The sequence below is a fragment of the Chlorocebus sabaeus genome, chromosome 12, assembly GCF_047675955.1.
Source record: "Chlorocebus sabaeus isolate Y175 chromosome 12, mChlSab1.0.hap1, whole genome shotgun sequence".
Lineage (NCBI taxonomy): Eukaryota > Metazoa > Chordata > Mammalia > Primates > Cercopithecidae > Chlorocebus > Chlorocebus sabaeus.
The window spans coordinates 66,738,087-66,752,013 of record NC_132915.1 but is presented as its reverse complement, the minus strand read 5'-3'; the positions used below and the strand labels follow the sequence as shown (position 1 = coordinate 66,752,013).

General features: G+C 50.5%; 1 protein-coding gene across 1 annotated transcript in view; it reads left to right on the top strand.

Annotated features, from left to right (window-relative positions):
• Positions 1-13,927, top strand: part of SHB (SH2 domain containing adaptor protein B) — a 154,351-nt gene that overhangs the window by 39,462 nt on the left and 100,962 nt on the right. Inside the window, exon 2 of the mRNA XM_007968663.3 lies at positions 13,134-13,254. Coding sequence (XP_007966854.3) covers positions 13,134-13,254 — 121 coding nt within the window. The remainder of the gene's footprint in view (positions 1-13,133; positions 13,255-13,927) is intronic.

Sequence of the window (13,927 nt, the reverse complement as noted above, 5' to 3'; positions counted from 1 at the left end):
CTTGAGTAAAACCTTTCTTGTCTATACTGTTGTATGAATTGTCTCTTATTGGCAAGGACTTCTGGCTTTACCCTGGAGAGAAATGGCCCCATAGACCCTCCGTAGATTCCTTTGCTCATTGACTCCCCTAGCATTTACTCGCACCCCTTTATGCCAGGCTGGGGCTGGGCAGAGTTGATTGGACCATTTGGTGTTGAAAGCTTTGGGCCTGGTGGAGATTTCAAGGCAAAGGCTGTGGTGGAATAGAATCATTTACATGTTTACAAATAGGCATCTGGCTAGGATGCAGTAAGGGGTCCAGGGCCATGAAGGGGAGGCTCCAGGAGCAAGGAGGGTTCCCTGGGCCTGGGAAGCTCAGTGGTCCTGTGTCCACTCGTTCATGCCGTGGCCCTGGAGGGCTTCATCAGAGAGGAGCAGCGGGCAAGGTGCCCCCCTCACCCCACCACTCCGTGGAATGGCAGGTGACCAGGGAGGCAGAGAGTGTGCGTCTGTGTGTGCTGTATTTCCTTCATTTCTTACTGGTCCTTTTTCTATGGATATAAACACATTTCTTTGATGTTATATTTTAGAAAAATAGAATCCCTTTATAAGTACTGTTTTGAGACCTGATTTTGTCAATTGCTGAGATGCCAAAAAGGATTTTGTTTTAATGAATAAATAGACGCCTTAACTTCTTTCACTGGCTGTTAGTATGTCTCCTCAGCTAACTCACTCTGCTCTGGAGCTGGCCTTGCCGGGTTAGAGGTGCCATAGGCCTTCTGACTGGAGTTCCTCTTCCGCGATTCTGGTGTGGCCTGATCCATGTTTGTTTGCACAAAGGAGGAGATTGGTTTTAGAGGCAGTTAGGAAAGGCATCACTGAAGGTGGCTTGCTTCTCTGTGTGTAGGGTTGTGAGCAAGCCTGGGTTTCCAGCATCCCAGCTGCAGGGTGATGAAATGGGCACACCGTGGTGTTCTGATTTACCACTAGCCAGTCATGCGGGACTATGGCCTGGTCCACATGGACTTGCCCCTGAGGCCTTCATTCGTATCATGAGGTGCATGAGCCCATCCATTATTGGCACAACAACTCTGGGCCCTCCTTGAAGCTGCCAGGCTGATGTTGCAGGCCTTTGCAGGGTCTAAAGCGGCCCGTAGGGTCCCCATTTGGTTTTGTCCATGTACTTCCTCAGGGAGGTGCCTGCTTAGTCCTGGGATAGGGCCCTAGACCAGGAGAAAATGATACTTGGGCTTTGGGAGGGGAGGCAGGCTGCACTAGGGAGGGTGGCTTCTGGGGACTCCTGTGATTCTGTGCAGTCTCCCGATACATTTGCAAAGCCGTTATTTGCTTCAGACCCTGAGTGGGAGATGGGACATGAGATCCAGGTTAGGAGCCAAGCAGATGGGAGCCCTGCACAGTACCGTTGCTTCAGCTGGGTAAACGTACCAGAAGAGATCTCTTGGCTCAGCTCCATCCCTCTCTAGGAGGTGCCCCCTGCCCTGGGCAGCAGATGCTGTCAAGACACCACCCTGTCTTTTCTGCCTCCCCAGTCTGGCCTTCTCCAGCTGACTCAGCCACAGCTCTGTGCCCGAGGGCTTTTCGAGAACATAGGAATGGGAATAGGTGCTCTGCCTACACCAGGAGCTCCCAGGAGTTGGTGCCTGACCCCCAGCTCCCTCACTCTTGGTAAGGTAATACTGAGGGGTGGGTTGTGCATGGTTTCCCAGAGTTTCCTCTATCAGATCAAGCTCCAGTTGCCCAGCGTGGGTAGCTGGCTTAGTAACCCAGCTTTCCTGATACCCTTCTCAGGCCCATTGTCCCTGTCCCCGGTAAGTGTCTCCTCCCAGATCAACCACTTGCGTTTGAGTGCCTGCTTCAAGGTCTGTGTCTGGGTTCCCCAGACTAAGAGGCATGGCCTGTGGCCTCTAGAGGATAAGAGCAGCATCTTTTCTGTGTTCTCTAGTGCCCTTGTGCCCTTGCCTCTGCCAGCATAATGTGCCAGGCACTATGTATCCCTTGGTTCATTGACTCAGCTTCTCCCGCACCGCAGAAGGAAGATGTTTTCCCAGGGGAAGTGAGAGGGCTCAGGCTTAGAGAAGGTAGAGCTTCATAGCTGGTGAGAAACCTGGAAGCGTTGGAGCTCAGGGCCCAGAATCCACCACCGTGGAGGCCCCGCCCTGCCCTGCCCCTGGTTTCAGCCCAGCACACCTTGCTGGGGCCCTGCTGTGCACCAGGTGCTATATTGTAATAAAAAGGAAACAGAGCTCCAGAACCTGCCTTCCCGGTGGAGTGGAAGCAGACAGGCCTACACATAGCTGCAATTCAGGGCAGGGTGGGAAGGGCCCTTCATCCAGGCATTTACTCCCCCTGCCTAGCACATGCCAGCCCGCCTTGGGGAGGTGAACTGAGTAATGCCCATCTCCCCTGGGAACCTGGAAGCAATGCAGGAGCGGGGGAGGAGGCCATTGCCTGGCACGTGGAGGAACGAGGTGATCGGACTGAACAGCGATGTGCACAATCACAGACCTGCTTGACATCGCAAAGCCCTAGCCACAGTAACTTTCCTGTACATTAGAAAGCTCCGAGTACATGTGAGAAACAGGCCTGTGAGGTGCAGGGATGGTTTCCCAACTTAGATGATGGCACAGGAGAAAGAGTTCATCAAGACTTGGTTGCTGGACGATACAGCATTATTTTTAAAAATGAATCAGCATTTATGGAGCACCTGGTGTTAAGCGGAATATAATTGGAAGCCCTCAGACACGGGGCTGGTAATTGTGGCTGATGGTGTGTATCCTCAATAAAGAGAGAGTGACTCTTGGGGAGAGCAGCTGTTTAGTGCTACTTGTGCCTTAAAGGGGCCTGGCCAAGCCTTTTAGCTCCCCTGTGGGAAATGTGCATGAGTCATCCTAATGGGCCCCATTCGGGGAGAAATGATCCTTCACTTGGTGCAGGTTCCTGCGCCTCTGCAGCTCATCATTAAAACGCACTGTGCTCGCCTGATCTTGTGCTCTTCCACGTCTGGGCTCTTTCTCCCCTTTAACCTCGGCTTCGAGCACAGGAAGCACACACAAGAGAGAGGGTGCACTTGGTGACTCCTGGGCCTTGGCTGGGGCACAGACGCCTGGCTTTGAGAGGTACCACGTTGCCCAGGAAAGGCCTTTGGCTCACAGGCGCTGCTGTTTTGCTTTTACATACTTTTCCTGTGAGCACACTGGAAGTTATTCTTACTGTACAGAGCCTTACGTTACCGTGAGAAAGCCTCGCGGGCATTCCTGATCCTTTCTTGGGAAGGGAGTGGGGGACCAACAGGCTGTGCCTATGAGAAGCAGAAAAATGCCTTGAATTACACTGTCTAAAGCGAGTTCGGGAGGCACGCTATAAATACGTAGTTCAACAGATGACATAGGTCCTCTCATGGTTGGAATTTGGTGGGAGTCTGGTTCTGTCACCCGCTCAGGAGTGTTCTGCTGTGTCACTTGTCTACTTGGAGCCTCTGGTGGCTCCTCATCAACATGGGGAGGGGGATAGTCTGGATTTCTGATGTCCAGATGACCCTGGGCAAGACCCAGACTCTGCAGGCTGGCTGGTGTGTTGAGCTGATGATGATCACACCTGACATCGAGCACTTGCTGTGTGCCAGCCCTGTTCTGATTACACCATGTGCATTAGCTCAGGTAGGCCTTGCCCCATCCTCATTCCACAGATGAGGAAGCTGAGGACAGAGAGCTAAATGATTTGTGGAACCATCTGGCACCCATGACTCTGGGCTTAACTAGTGCCTTCCCCTTACCCTTCCAGCCTTCAGCTCTGAAGGAGAAACGAAAAGAAAATCTTGCTCTTATTCTTCGTGACCAGGGCTGGTCTGAGAGCATTTTCTAGACAGTGACCTCAGGCCCCTAGAGGAGCACTCATGTACCCTAGAGCAGGAAGCCTGGGAGGAAGGACTGTCTGGCAACGTGGACAGAGGTTGATGGAGTCTGCAGGAGAGCTGAGCAGAGCCAAGTAGGAATTCAGGGGAGAATGAGGGGCAGCTCAGTTAGTGGTTCCATAGGGACCCAGCCTGGCCCAGAGCCCACCTCCCACAGAGAGCTGTCCAGAACGATGGGTGCTTGGTCCTTGTAAGGGGAGGTAGGGAGGTTCTTCTGTGAGGGAGTTGTGGTGGATATACTCTGAAATTTTTAAAGATGATTTTAAGAGGACAGTTAGCAGTATAGGCATTGAAGAAATTGTGTGGAGCTGGGAGTTCGGAAGCATGGGTTGGGTTGGGTTACCTGTTCCTGGCATTAACCTGACTAAGTTGATCCCCGCTCAGGGCCTTCTGTCCCCAGTGGATAAATGGTTTTCAGACTGTGCTTGGTGTCCCTTTCTTCAGTGGTGCATGTTGGGATTCTGTGTAAGATTGTCGTTGCAGAAATCATGTACACACAAGAGTTTGAGATCTAGTAGAATAGACCATCCCCCAAGGATCCTTTCAGTAGTGGCTGCAGACCCTTCCCCGGGTGTTTTGTCCTCAGGAGGGATGTGCTGGATTTTCTATCCATAGTCCCTGGCTGAAAGCACTTAAGAAATTCTAGGATTGAGGTATTTCTGAGTTCAAAATAGAACCTCCCACTACTTGAGAGATGCTGAAAAGCCTGACTCTACCACTTGAGGTTCTGGGGTAAACAGAGGGTGGAGCCAGGCTCTGTTCTCAGCAGCCTCCTACCCAGCACCCATAGCTCACTCTGAGGGGGTGAAGCTGGAAGACAGTGGGCTGTGTGTGTATGACGGAGAGAGAGAGAGGGGAGAGAGAGACCGAGCAAGCAGGCTTGAGAGGAGCTGACAGAGGCTGGAATTTGGAATGTGTTTTTCCTAACAAGTTGGAGCCTGCAGGTGTCTATGCAAGCAGTTGTGGCCGTGGGAGGGGCAGGACTGGAAAGACCAGTGGTGACCACTTTAACCCCCCACACTCCCAGCCTCCTGACATGTGGGACAGGTCACTGTCAGGTCTGTAAAGACGTGTTTAGGACAGAACCCTTAGGTTAGTACAAAAACGGATAGTGGCTGCAGGGAGACATGTTTCAGCTCAGTGTAGGGAAGTCCACTTTAGTGGTGATGGCTGTCCCAGAGGACTGTGTTGCCACATCATGAGCTCCCTGCCCCTGGAGGTGTGTGGGCGGAGCACTTGGCGGGGGCCTTCACAATGCAAGAGGGGGCTTAGAACTTTGAGGCGAGCCAGATCTTAGAAGGTAGAAAGTGAACCAGTCCAAAGTGGAGTGGAAAAGCAACCTCCCCACCATCTGATTTCCAGCAGTTGCAGCTGAGTGCATGAATGTAGCTAATTAATCTTCCCTAAATTAATTTCCTTACCATGTCAGCAATGATTTATTGGCATGCCTATAAGGAGAGTTGGTCTATGATGATTGTCAAAGCCGAGGACAGGAAGAGGCGAGCAGTGGGTGCTTGTGTGTGTGCCTGCATGGAGTGTCCCTGTATCTCTGAGTGGTGTAACAACCTGGTGCTGTGGACCCCTCAGGGCCCTGGATGCTGGCCGTAGGCAGGGATCACACTGCTGTCTCCTAGTACACAGGCAGAAGTGCCTTGAGAGTTGCGAGAGCTTCTCCACCATTTTGCCAGGTGCCTCAACTAGGGCATGAATCTTACCTAAAGCATGAAAGGGGGGAAAAAAGAGCATTCACAAATATTTTCCTTTTCGTGGTTGAGAAATAGGACAGCTGTTGCCATGCATAATTGTAGCCATTTTCCCTAGTAATCACTGGGGCCTTGGTGGGGGTTTCTTTTCATGTCTTTGTCTTGTCTTCCCTACCAGATTTTCATCTTCTCGTGGGAAAGACCCTGCCTCAAGGTGCTTTTGCCCCTCACTGTACTTGCCTTCGTCCTGGAGGTGCCACCTGCTATGTAACAAGGACATGGCCTTTTCTTTGTAAATTACTGGCACATCCTTGAATCATCTGATTATTTGCTCCTTACAACGTTTATGTGAAGCTGAGAAGGCAAACCACCCTGCTCCACTTCACAGGTGACCTGCCGACACTCAGAGAAAACAGGTTGCCCGCAGTTACCCAGCAAGGGTGTAGCAGAGCCAGTTCCAGAGTTTCACTCGCCTGGACTGTCCCTGCCTGGCCACATCCTTTCTGCACTGCCACCTGCCTTTCTGTATATTTACATAGCCTTGGGCAACTGCTGCTGCCCAGCTGCCACTGGTCAGCCTTGGGGCTTTGGAAATGCTGCCTGCCTCGGCCATGGTAGGGGTTCTGCAAACAGCCACCCACTTAGCAAGTCCTTAAAGCCAGAGTTCTGCTTGGAGCAACTCAGACCTCTACGTCCAAGTTGAGTCTGGGCTCTGCACTGTGTGTGCACTAGAAAGATACTGAGTGTGGCAACCAGTCAGCTGACCTTCCCCCCAAAACAGAAGTCCATCTTAGAGCCTCTGTTTGGACACCCCAAGCAGCAGGAACTGCCTTTCCCAGGCAGCATGTTCCTTTATTGGCCGTCAGCGTCCTTCCTGAATCACTTGGCTTGTCTCTGTGTGGCTTCTGGGTCTGCACAGAACATCTGTCCACTGTCTCTTCTCTGAGCAGACTCATCATTATTTGAAGCCCTCTCCAGACCCCCAAATCTCTGTTTCTTTAATGTCATGTTTGTTGGCATGGCAACAGAGCCTCCATCCTGTGGACATCAGGCCCACCAGGGCCTGTGTTATGGTGGGGGGTCCCAAAGGAGGACTGGGACTTTAGGCCTCGGAGGGGAGACAGAGGCACTTGTGCTGCTGCTGCCGCCTCATGTCCCCACCTTCAAGGAGCCCTCCTGATCCCCAGAGCTGGGGAGAGGGCCAGGGCTCCTGGCAAGCCAAGACAAAGAGCCCCAGGCCGTCATTCTCTCACAGTGACCCCCACACAGCCAATGACAGGTCTGTGTCAAACACCACACCGCATTTTTAGCCAGGTGAATAATTAGTGTTGAATTACGATGCAGTCAGCACGTCATGTCTGCGCACCTGCCGCCTTGCTAAGGCAAAGGAGAGAGTGTCTTATTTGCACTGTTCCTTACTTTGGCCCTAGGCAGGGGGGCTTGCTTCATGACCTTCCTGTGATGTGCCCAACAACACTCTGTGGGAGTATGTAATGTGATGAGGGGAGGCACAACTTCATCAATTATCACATTCTCTAGGAGATTAGTGGCCCCCAAACTGTTAAGGAAATTAATGTACAGTCTTAAAGGTGAATCATTGAGAAAATGGTCTGGGAACATTGAGAACATTCTCAAGTGCATTCATATGCGGTTTGCTTTGGAGTAGAGCAAGAGTCGTGGGCCTGGCAAGAATCAGGGGCCTTGTGGGGTGCTGCCCCCTCACTTTCCGGGGAGAGGAGAGCAGCACAGAGACCCTTTGGCCAGCAGGACCTCTCTCCTTTGCCTTAGCAAGGTAGTGGGTGCGCAGACGTGACGTGCTGACTGCATCGTAATTCAACACTCATTATTCAGCTGGCTAAAAATGTGGTGTCATTTGTGACACAGGCCTGTGCTGTCCCACAGACAGCAGGGCACTTAAGGGTAACCATGGAGCAGTAGGGACAATGTGGGCCACCCAATCCTGGAAGATGGCAGCCTGTCTGCCTCTCTCACCATTCTTTTTTTTTTTTTTTTTCTTCTTTTGAGATAGAGTCTTGCTGTGTCACTCAGGCTGGAGTGCAGTGGCATGATCTCAGCTCACTGCAACCTCCACCTCCCGGGTTCAAGCAATTCTTCTGCCTCAGCTTCCCAAGTAGCTGGGACTGCAGGCATGTGCCACCATACCCAGCTAATTTTTGTATTTGTTAGTAGAGATGGGGTTTCACTATATGTTGGCCAGGCTTGGTCTCGAACTCCTGACCTCAGGTTATCTGCCCACCTCGACCTCCCAGAGTGCTGGGACTACAGGTGTGAGCCACCATGCCTGGCCTCATCTTTCTTTCTTTTTTTTTTTTTTTTTTTGAGACAGAGTTTCGCTCTTACTGCCCAGGCTCGCCACAACCTCTACCTCCTGGGTTCAAGTGATTCTCCTGCCTCAGCCTCCCAAGTAGCTGAGATTATAGGCATGCACCGCCAGGCCCAGCTAATTGTTTTGTATTTTTAGGAGAAACGGGGTTTCTCCATGTTGGTCAGGCTGGTCTTGAACTCCTGACCTCAGGTGATCTGCCTGCCTCGGCCTCCCAAAATGCTGGGATTACAGGTGTGAGCCACCACGCCTAGCCATGCCTCATCATTCTTTTTAGCAGGTTTGAACAATTTCAGCAGAGATTCCCTTTGCATTTCTGCAGTGGCTCCTCTTGGCAGTGCCACCAGCCCTTCCTGGAGCCAGGTGATCTTCCTGGAGTGAGTTTGCTGAGAGTAAAGTGGCCTTGGCCTGAAAGCTGCTGTGGGTTTCAAACAGAGAGCCTTGCCTTGCACACCCTCAGGGCTAGGATCCCTGTTGAGCCACCCCCTCACACCCTCCCTTTCGGGGTGGTGGCATGGCAGAAGTCTTTTTTTTTCATTTGTTTAAATTTTTATTTCCATAGGTTATTGGGGAACAGATGATGTTTGGTTACATGACTAAGTTCTTTAGTGGTGATTTGTGAGATTTTGGTAGCCCTCTCCCCCTGCACAGACCGAATTGCTCAATCTGGAGCCAGCCCACATGATTGCAGAGAGGTTGCCATTTCCTCCACGTCTTAGATCCTGGAGATGGCATGTTGGGTCCTCTCTTTCTCCAGTTGACCCCCAGGGAAGAAAGCAAAAGAGCTGCAGTTAGCACAAACTTCTTGCTTCACTTCAGTGAACAGGGCTGAGCAATACCTGGGAAAAGTGAAATTCCAGAGTAATATCTGGAGGCTTGCCTCTAGACTGGTGGGGAAGGGTGCTGGCTCTAGCTTATTGTTTCCCAAGCTTTCCTGATAAGGATCACCTGGCTTGCTTGTTAAAATACAGATTATTGGGGCTAGGAATCTGTTTCCTTAACAAGCGTTCCAAGCCATTCCTGTCTTCAGGCAAGTTTGGGAAACTGTCTGTCTACTGTACCAAAAATAGCCTGTGGAAGAGGAGTGCTTTTAAGCAAGTTTAGTTTTGCATATAGTACATGAATAGGTTCTCCTTGTTTGAAAATGTTTTAACATTACAGAGAAGTAGGTCTCTTTTGACTTCCCCTAAGCACCCCATTCCAAGTCCTTCCCTCCTCCCCAAAGAGGGGTCAGTTTGGAGTGTGCATCTCCCAGACCCTTTCTTTAACTTAATAGAGATACAGATTTCTGTTTTGTTTTTCATAAGTAGGTATCATGTTGTAGTTATTCTACAGCTTGCTTGCTTTCCATTCAGAGCTATGTCATGGAGTGCTATGCCAGCTCACACAGAGCAACTGCTTTTTTTTTTTTTCAGCCTGCTGCATAATGTTACATTGTATGGAAATAGCACAATGTATTTAGCGGTTCCCCTATTGATGGATGTAGTAGTTTCGGGTCGTTTCTCATTATTACTTCAGGCAGCATCCTTGCCCATGGACCCTTGTGCACATTTGGGAATAAATACTGAGAAGTAAAATTGCTGGGTCAAACTAGGTGCATTTGGGGATTTTAATGGATTCTGCCCAAAGTTACCCTTGTAAGTGTCTCCACCAAAGTATATTTCCCCTGAAAGCGTGTGGAGAGGACCTAATTCTGCTCACAAGTGCAGCTGTCCCACAAAAGAAACTAAAACTCTCACCAGTCCATAGGGAAGTGTGAACAAGGGGCAACACCCACCTTCCTCTAGTCCTTTCCTTTGGGGATGAACAGCTGCAGACTACTTCCTATCACAAAGTGAAGTTCCTAAGATAAAAACACAGGGGCCCCAGCAGTGTGTGCGTTCCAGAGAGGAGGCGTGGAGAGGCCATCCCCAGGCCACTGCTGGTTTGCTAGGTGACTATGACAACGCCCTGCCCTCTGGGCTGCAGTGGGCCCTGTGGAAAACAAGGGGAGACTAGATCAGGTCTCCAGAAGGACAAACTTATGGAAGCCCTTTAGGGGCCTTGGGGTGACCTGGGGTCTGTAGTTTTGTCTGAAAGCAAGAAAGATGCTTGCCAGGGGTTTCGCACTCTTCCCAAGAGGCCAAGCAAACAAAAGAAGACGTGGCTCACTGGCTAAGCTGTCGCACTCTACAGCCTTTTTTTCTGCTACTGCTCAGCTCTGCCTCTGTGGCTGCCAGGTCTCTGCCAATCTGAGACTAAAATCAAAGGAAAGCTTCTTGTGGACCCAGGTGGCCTGACCCGCAGAGGAGTCCCGGCTGGCTGCCTTTTGGTTGAATTGTTCAGTTACATATACAGGAGTTGTCCGCTAACTGGGAAGTTTTTAAAGCAAAGCAAAAGCAATCCCATCAGAAATCCAACCCCACATCTGGAGAAAACTCATTCCCTTTCTTTTAGCTCAAAAAAGCAGCACCCTTCACACAAACCTTCTGCCGGGCCATCTGGACTGGTGGTGAGCCCCGGGCAGCGTGGACAGTGGTCACACTGCCCAGTCCTGGTGGCTGGGGCCTGTGGTACTTCACAGGCCATTCTGGTTGACTGCCTGCTCAACTCTCCTAACACCTGGTTGAATTTTTATTCCCAAAACTAGGACATGATTTTGCGAAAGGTCAGACAGTTCAGTGTAGTGTTTGCCAGGTTTCAGGTTGCTCAAACCTCAAATTTCTTTCCCTCCACCAACCTCACTTTGAAGTTCAAAAGCAAATTGATTAAATATACATTTTAGGAACTTTCCGATTTGCTTCTTAAACTAACAGAATTCTAGACTTTTTTTTTTTTTTTTTAATGGAAGGATTTTCAACTGTCAGCAGGTATAACTGGAACCATATGTCAGCAGAGAGCAGGGGCTTTTCCTGGTTTTAGGATTTGTACATTCTTATTGAAACGGAAGTAAGTGGAGCAGGCAGCTCCGGCTCCATGACAGCCTGAGCTCAGATGTCATTTTCATTAGAAAATATAGGTAGTACTTGCTGAATCACAGGCCTTCCAGAACTCCTGTCCCAGGGCAAACAAAGATTTGGTTTATATCCTGCAAACCTCTATGTTTGCAAATTACAGAGCACTTCTGAGAGCTGGAAGGGCGATTTCTAGATTACTATGGAGACTGCAACCCACCTGCCCCTCCCACCCCACCAGCAAATCCCCCTAAATGATTTTGTTTTGCAGAGGAAATATTTTTTCCCTTCCTTATTGCAGAATAGATGGAGCATGTTCATGTTGAAGAGAGACAGTGAGGAAGTCTGGGACAAGAGAAATGAAATTAGATGTCATCCACAGCAGCTACATCATTTTCTCCATTTGGATGTCTGGTCCCTTGAACTCTGAGTCACAAAACCCTGCACCTGACCAGCATTTGAACCATTCTGTTTGACAGCAGTTTACGTGTATAATTTTCTCTCTAATGTATTCTGCAAATGGTAGAGTAGAAATAGCAAATGAAAGACATTGCAAGGCCTAGCTCTCTCCCACCCCTTCTTTCCCTGGCCTGGTGTCATTTGAGCTCAGTGAGTCTCAAGAAGGGCTGCCATTACAATGTCAGCATCTGGAAGCCACCCCCACTGGGTTCCCCCTGGGACTCAGAGACTGAGCTGCAGCCACAGAGAAAGCAGTGGAGTAGGGGCAGTGGGAGCCATAGATGCTCCAGTGCTGGGCACTCTGGGCTTTGGTCTTCACTGATGACCTTCTCTTGTTTGGGGAGCAGTGACCGCTGTGTGCTAAACCTCCTGTTGGCCTCCAGCCACTTGCCAGGGACAGAGCTGCCGCCTGCTGTCCCTTCTCGGGCATCACATTCCTGGCAGCTGGTGGTCACTCGCTCACCCTGCCAGGATGGCTTCCACAAGCTGCCATTTACCAGGCAGACAAAGGGGGATTTTCCCTTCCCCTGAGTTTGCAGGCCGCTCAAATGCCTTACATTCCAGAAGCTGAGAGAGAGAGCAGGCTCCTGTGGTTTCTAATTAAACCCACAATTTAAATAACAATTCATGTAACCCCAAGGGTTGAGAGGAACGCTAACCTACCCCTCCCAAGAGAAGCAGCTGGTGGCACTGGCTGAGGAGCTGAGGGCTTGGCCTTTGCCAGATATGTGACCAAAGAGGGCAAGAGGGAAGTCCCAGGGCAAGTTTGTGATGAAGCGGGGCTAAGTAGGAGGGGCGTGGATTCGGTGGGTTCTGTGCCCCTCCTAAAGGTTAGGAAATAAAAAGGGAGGAACACTTGCCATGTTTAATTGGAGCCTCCAATCGAGAATTTTTGCTCTTCTCCAGGGAAAACGTGGAACGGTGGTCTCTGAAGTGTTAGAATCCCAAATACTAAGGTTCTCATGGGAGTCCCCCCACCCCCAGGTGACTCACTCTTTGTCTGTGAGTTGTAGAATTTTTCTCTGGGGAGAAGAGGCAGGGGCTGTGTTCTGGAATACAGACAAACGGGGAGCTCAGGCAGGGCCCTGGGAGGTGGAAGATCTGGCCAAGCCTCTGCTCACACTGGACCTCAATTTACCCATGTGTTGTCGAGGGGTCTTTGGGTCTGTTGCTTTCAGTGTCCTTTCTGGCCCTGGCTGTCTGTCGATCCTTGAGCTGCTTTTGTGTTTTTATTTGGCCTGTCTGTGGCCACAGTGATCTTTGTAGTACGTTGATCTCACCAGATTGTTGTCTGATGACCCAAGGTGTGGTTGTGTTCCAGGTCTGGGGAAATGGAACGCCGAGCCAATTATCTCTAGACAAGCTCTTCTGTGCCTCAGCCAGCACCAGGGGCTTGTCAGCATTTCTAGGCTTTCTGTGATCTTGTTTCCAACTTTTCCTCCACTTCCATTGCATTAAACCAAGCAACTCACATTCCCTGAGGATGCCCTGCAGGTTCTCACCTCCATGCTTAGTGTGCGTTTCAGATGCCCTTCTGTTCTCACCTCACTGTGCCCAGAGTCGGCCAGACATGCACGAGCCCAGAGGGCTTTTCCTCGCAGTGGAACTCTGCCAGTGTGGGTCCCATTCCTCACCCCTGTGAGACGTGGAGCTCCCTGAGTCCGGGCATCGGCTTGGTTCCTGCCTCCCCTGCCTCTCCTTGCTCATCTAGCCCAAAGCATAGCTGTGAAGAGATGTGAAACAAGCCAAAGGTGGACTCACACCTGCCTTCTTCCTCCCTGCAGGTGATCATAGCCGATGACTACTCAGATCCCTTTGATGCCAAGAATGATCTCAAGAGCAAAGCAGGAAAGGGGGAGAGTGCTGGCTACATGGAGCCCTATGAGGCACAGAGGATCATGACAGGTAAGCGGAGCTGAAGCACAGGGGCTCACGGCTGGGGTCAGGGGGTAGAAAGGGAGTGAGGGCACTGCTGGGTGGTCCCCAGCCAGCCTCAGTGGGGGCATGGTGTGTGCTTTCAAGTTGGTAGGTGGGGGCAATGCTGTATTAAATCTTCCCCACAGTTGACCTGCTTATGTTTCACCTATATTAGGAAAAAAACTGGCAGGGCACCATGATAGTCCAAATACAAGGATATCACGTACAGTTAACCAGAGGTAGGGGCCAAGAAGTAAGTGGGGAGAAGAGGGAGAAAAAGTAGTTCTATCAGAAATTTCTGAGTGAAGAAAGGTAGCATTTGAGACATAAAACTTTACTTGGAGCTTCCTAGTAGGCAGGGCAAAAAGGGAAGCAGGCTGGGTCACCTGGCTTTCATTACTTAGTAGAAGAGAGCTGACCAGATTACTAGTAGAGACAAAATTATTTCTGACCACATACCCAGAAATCTTTGTTTTGGAGCTGGAAGCAGCATAAAGAACCCTGGTCTACATGACAGGGTTACAGTAAGCATGGAGACATTCCCCCAGTGGCTGTTTGCCTGTTGGCCCTTGATGACAAAACCTTGTCAAAGCCATTATGTGGAGTCAAGAAGAATGTGGCTGGGTACGCAGCATCCTGGGGGCCTATTTTAGCCGGAATA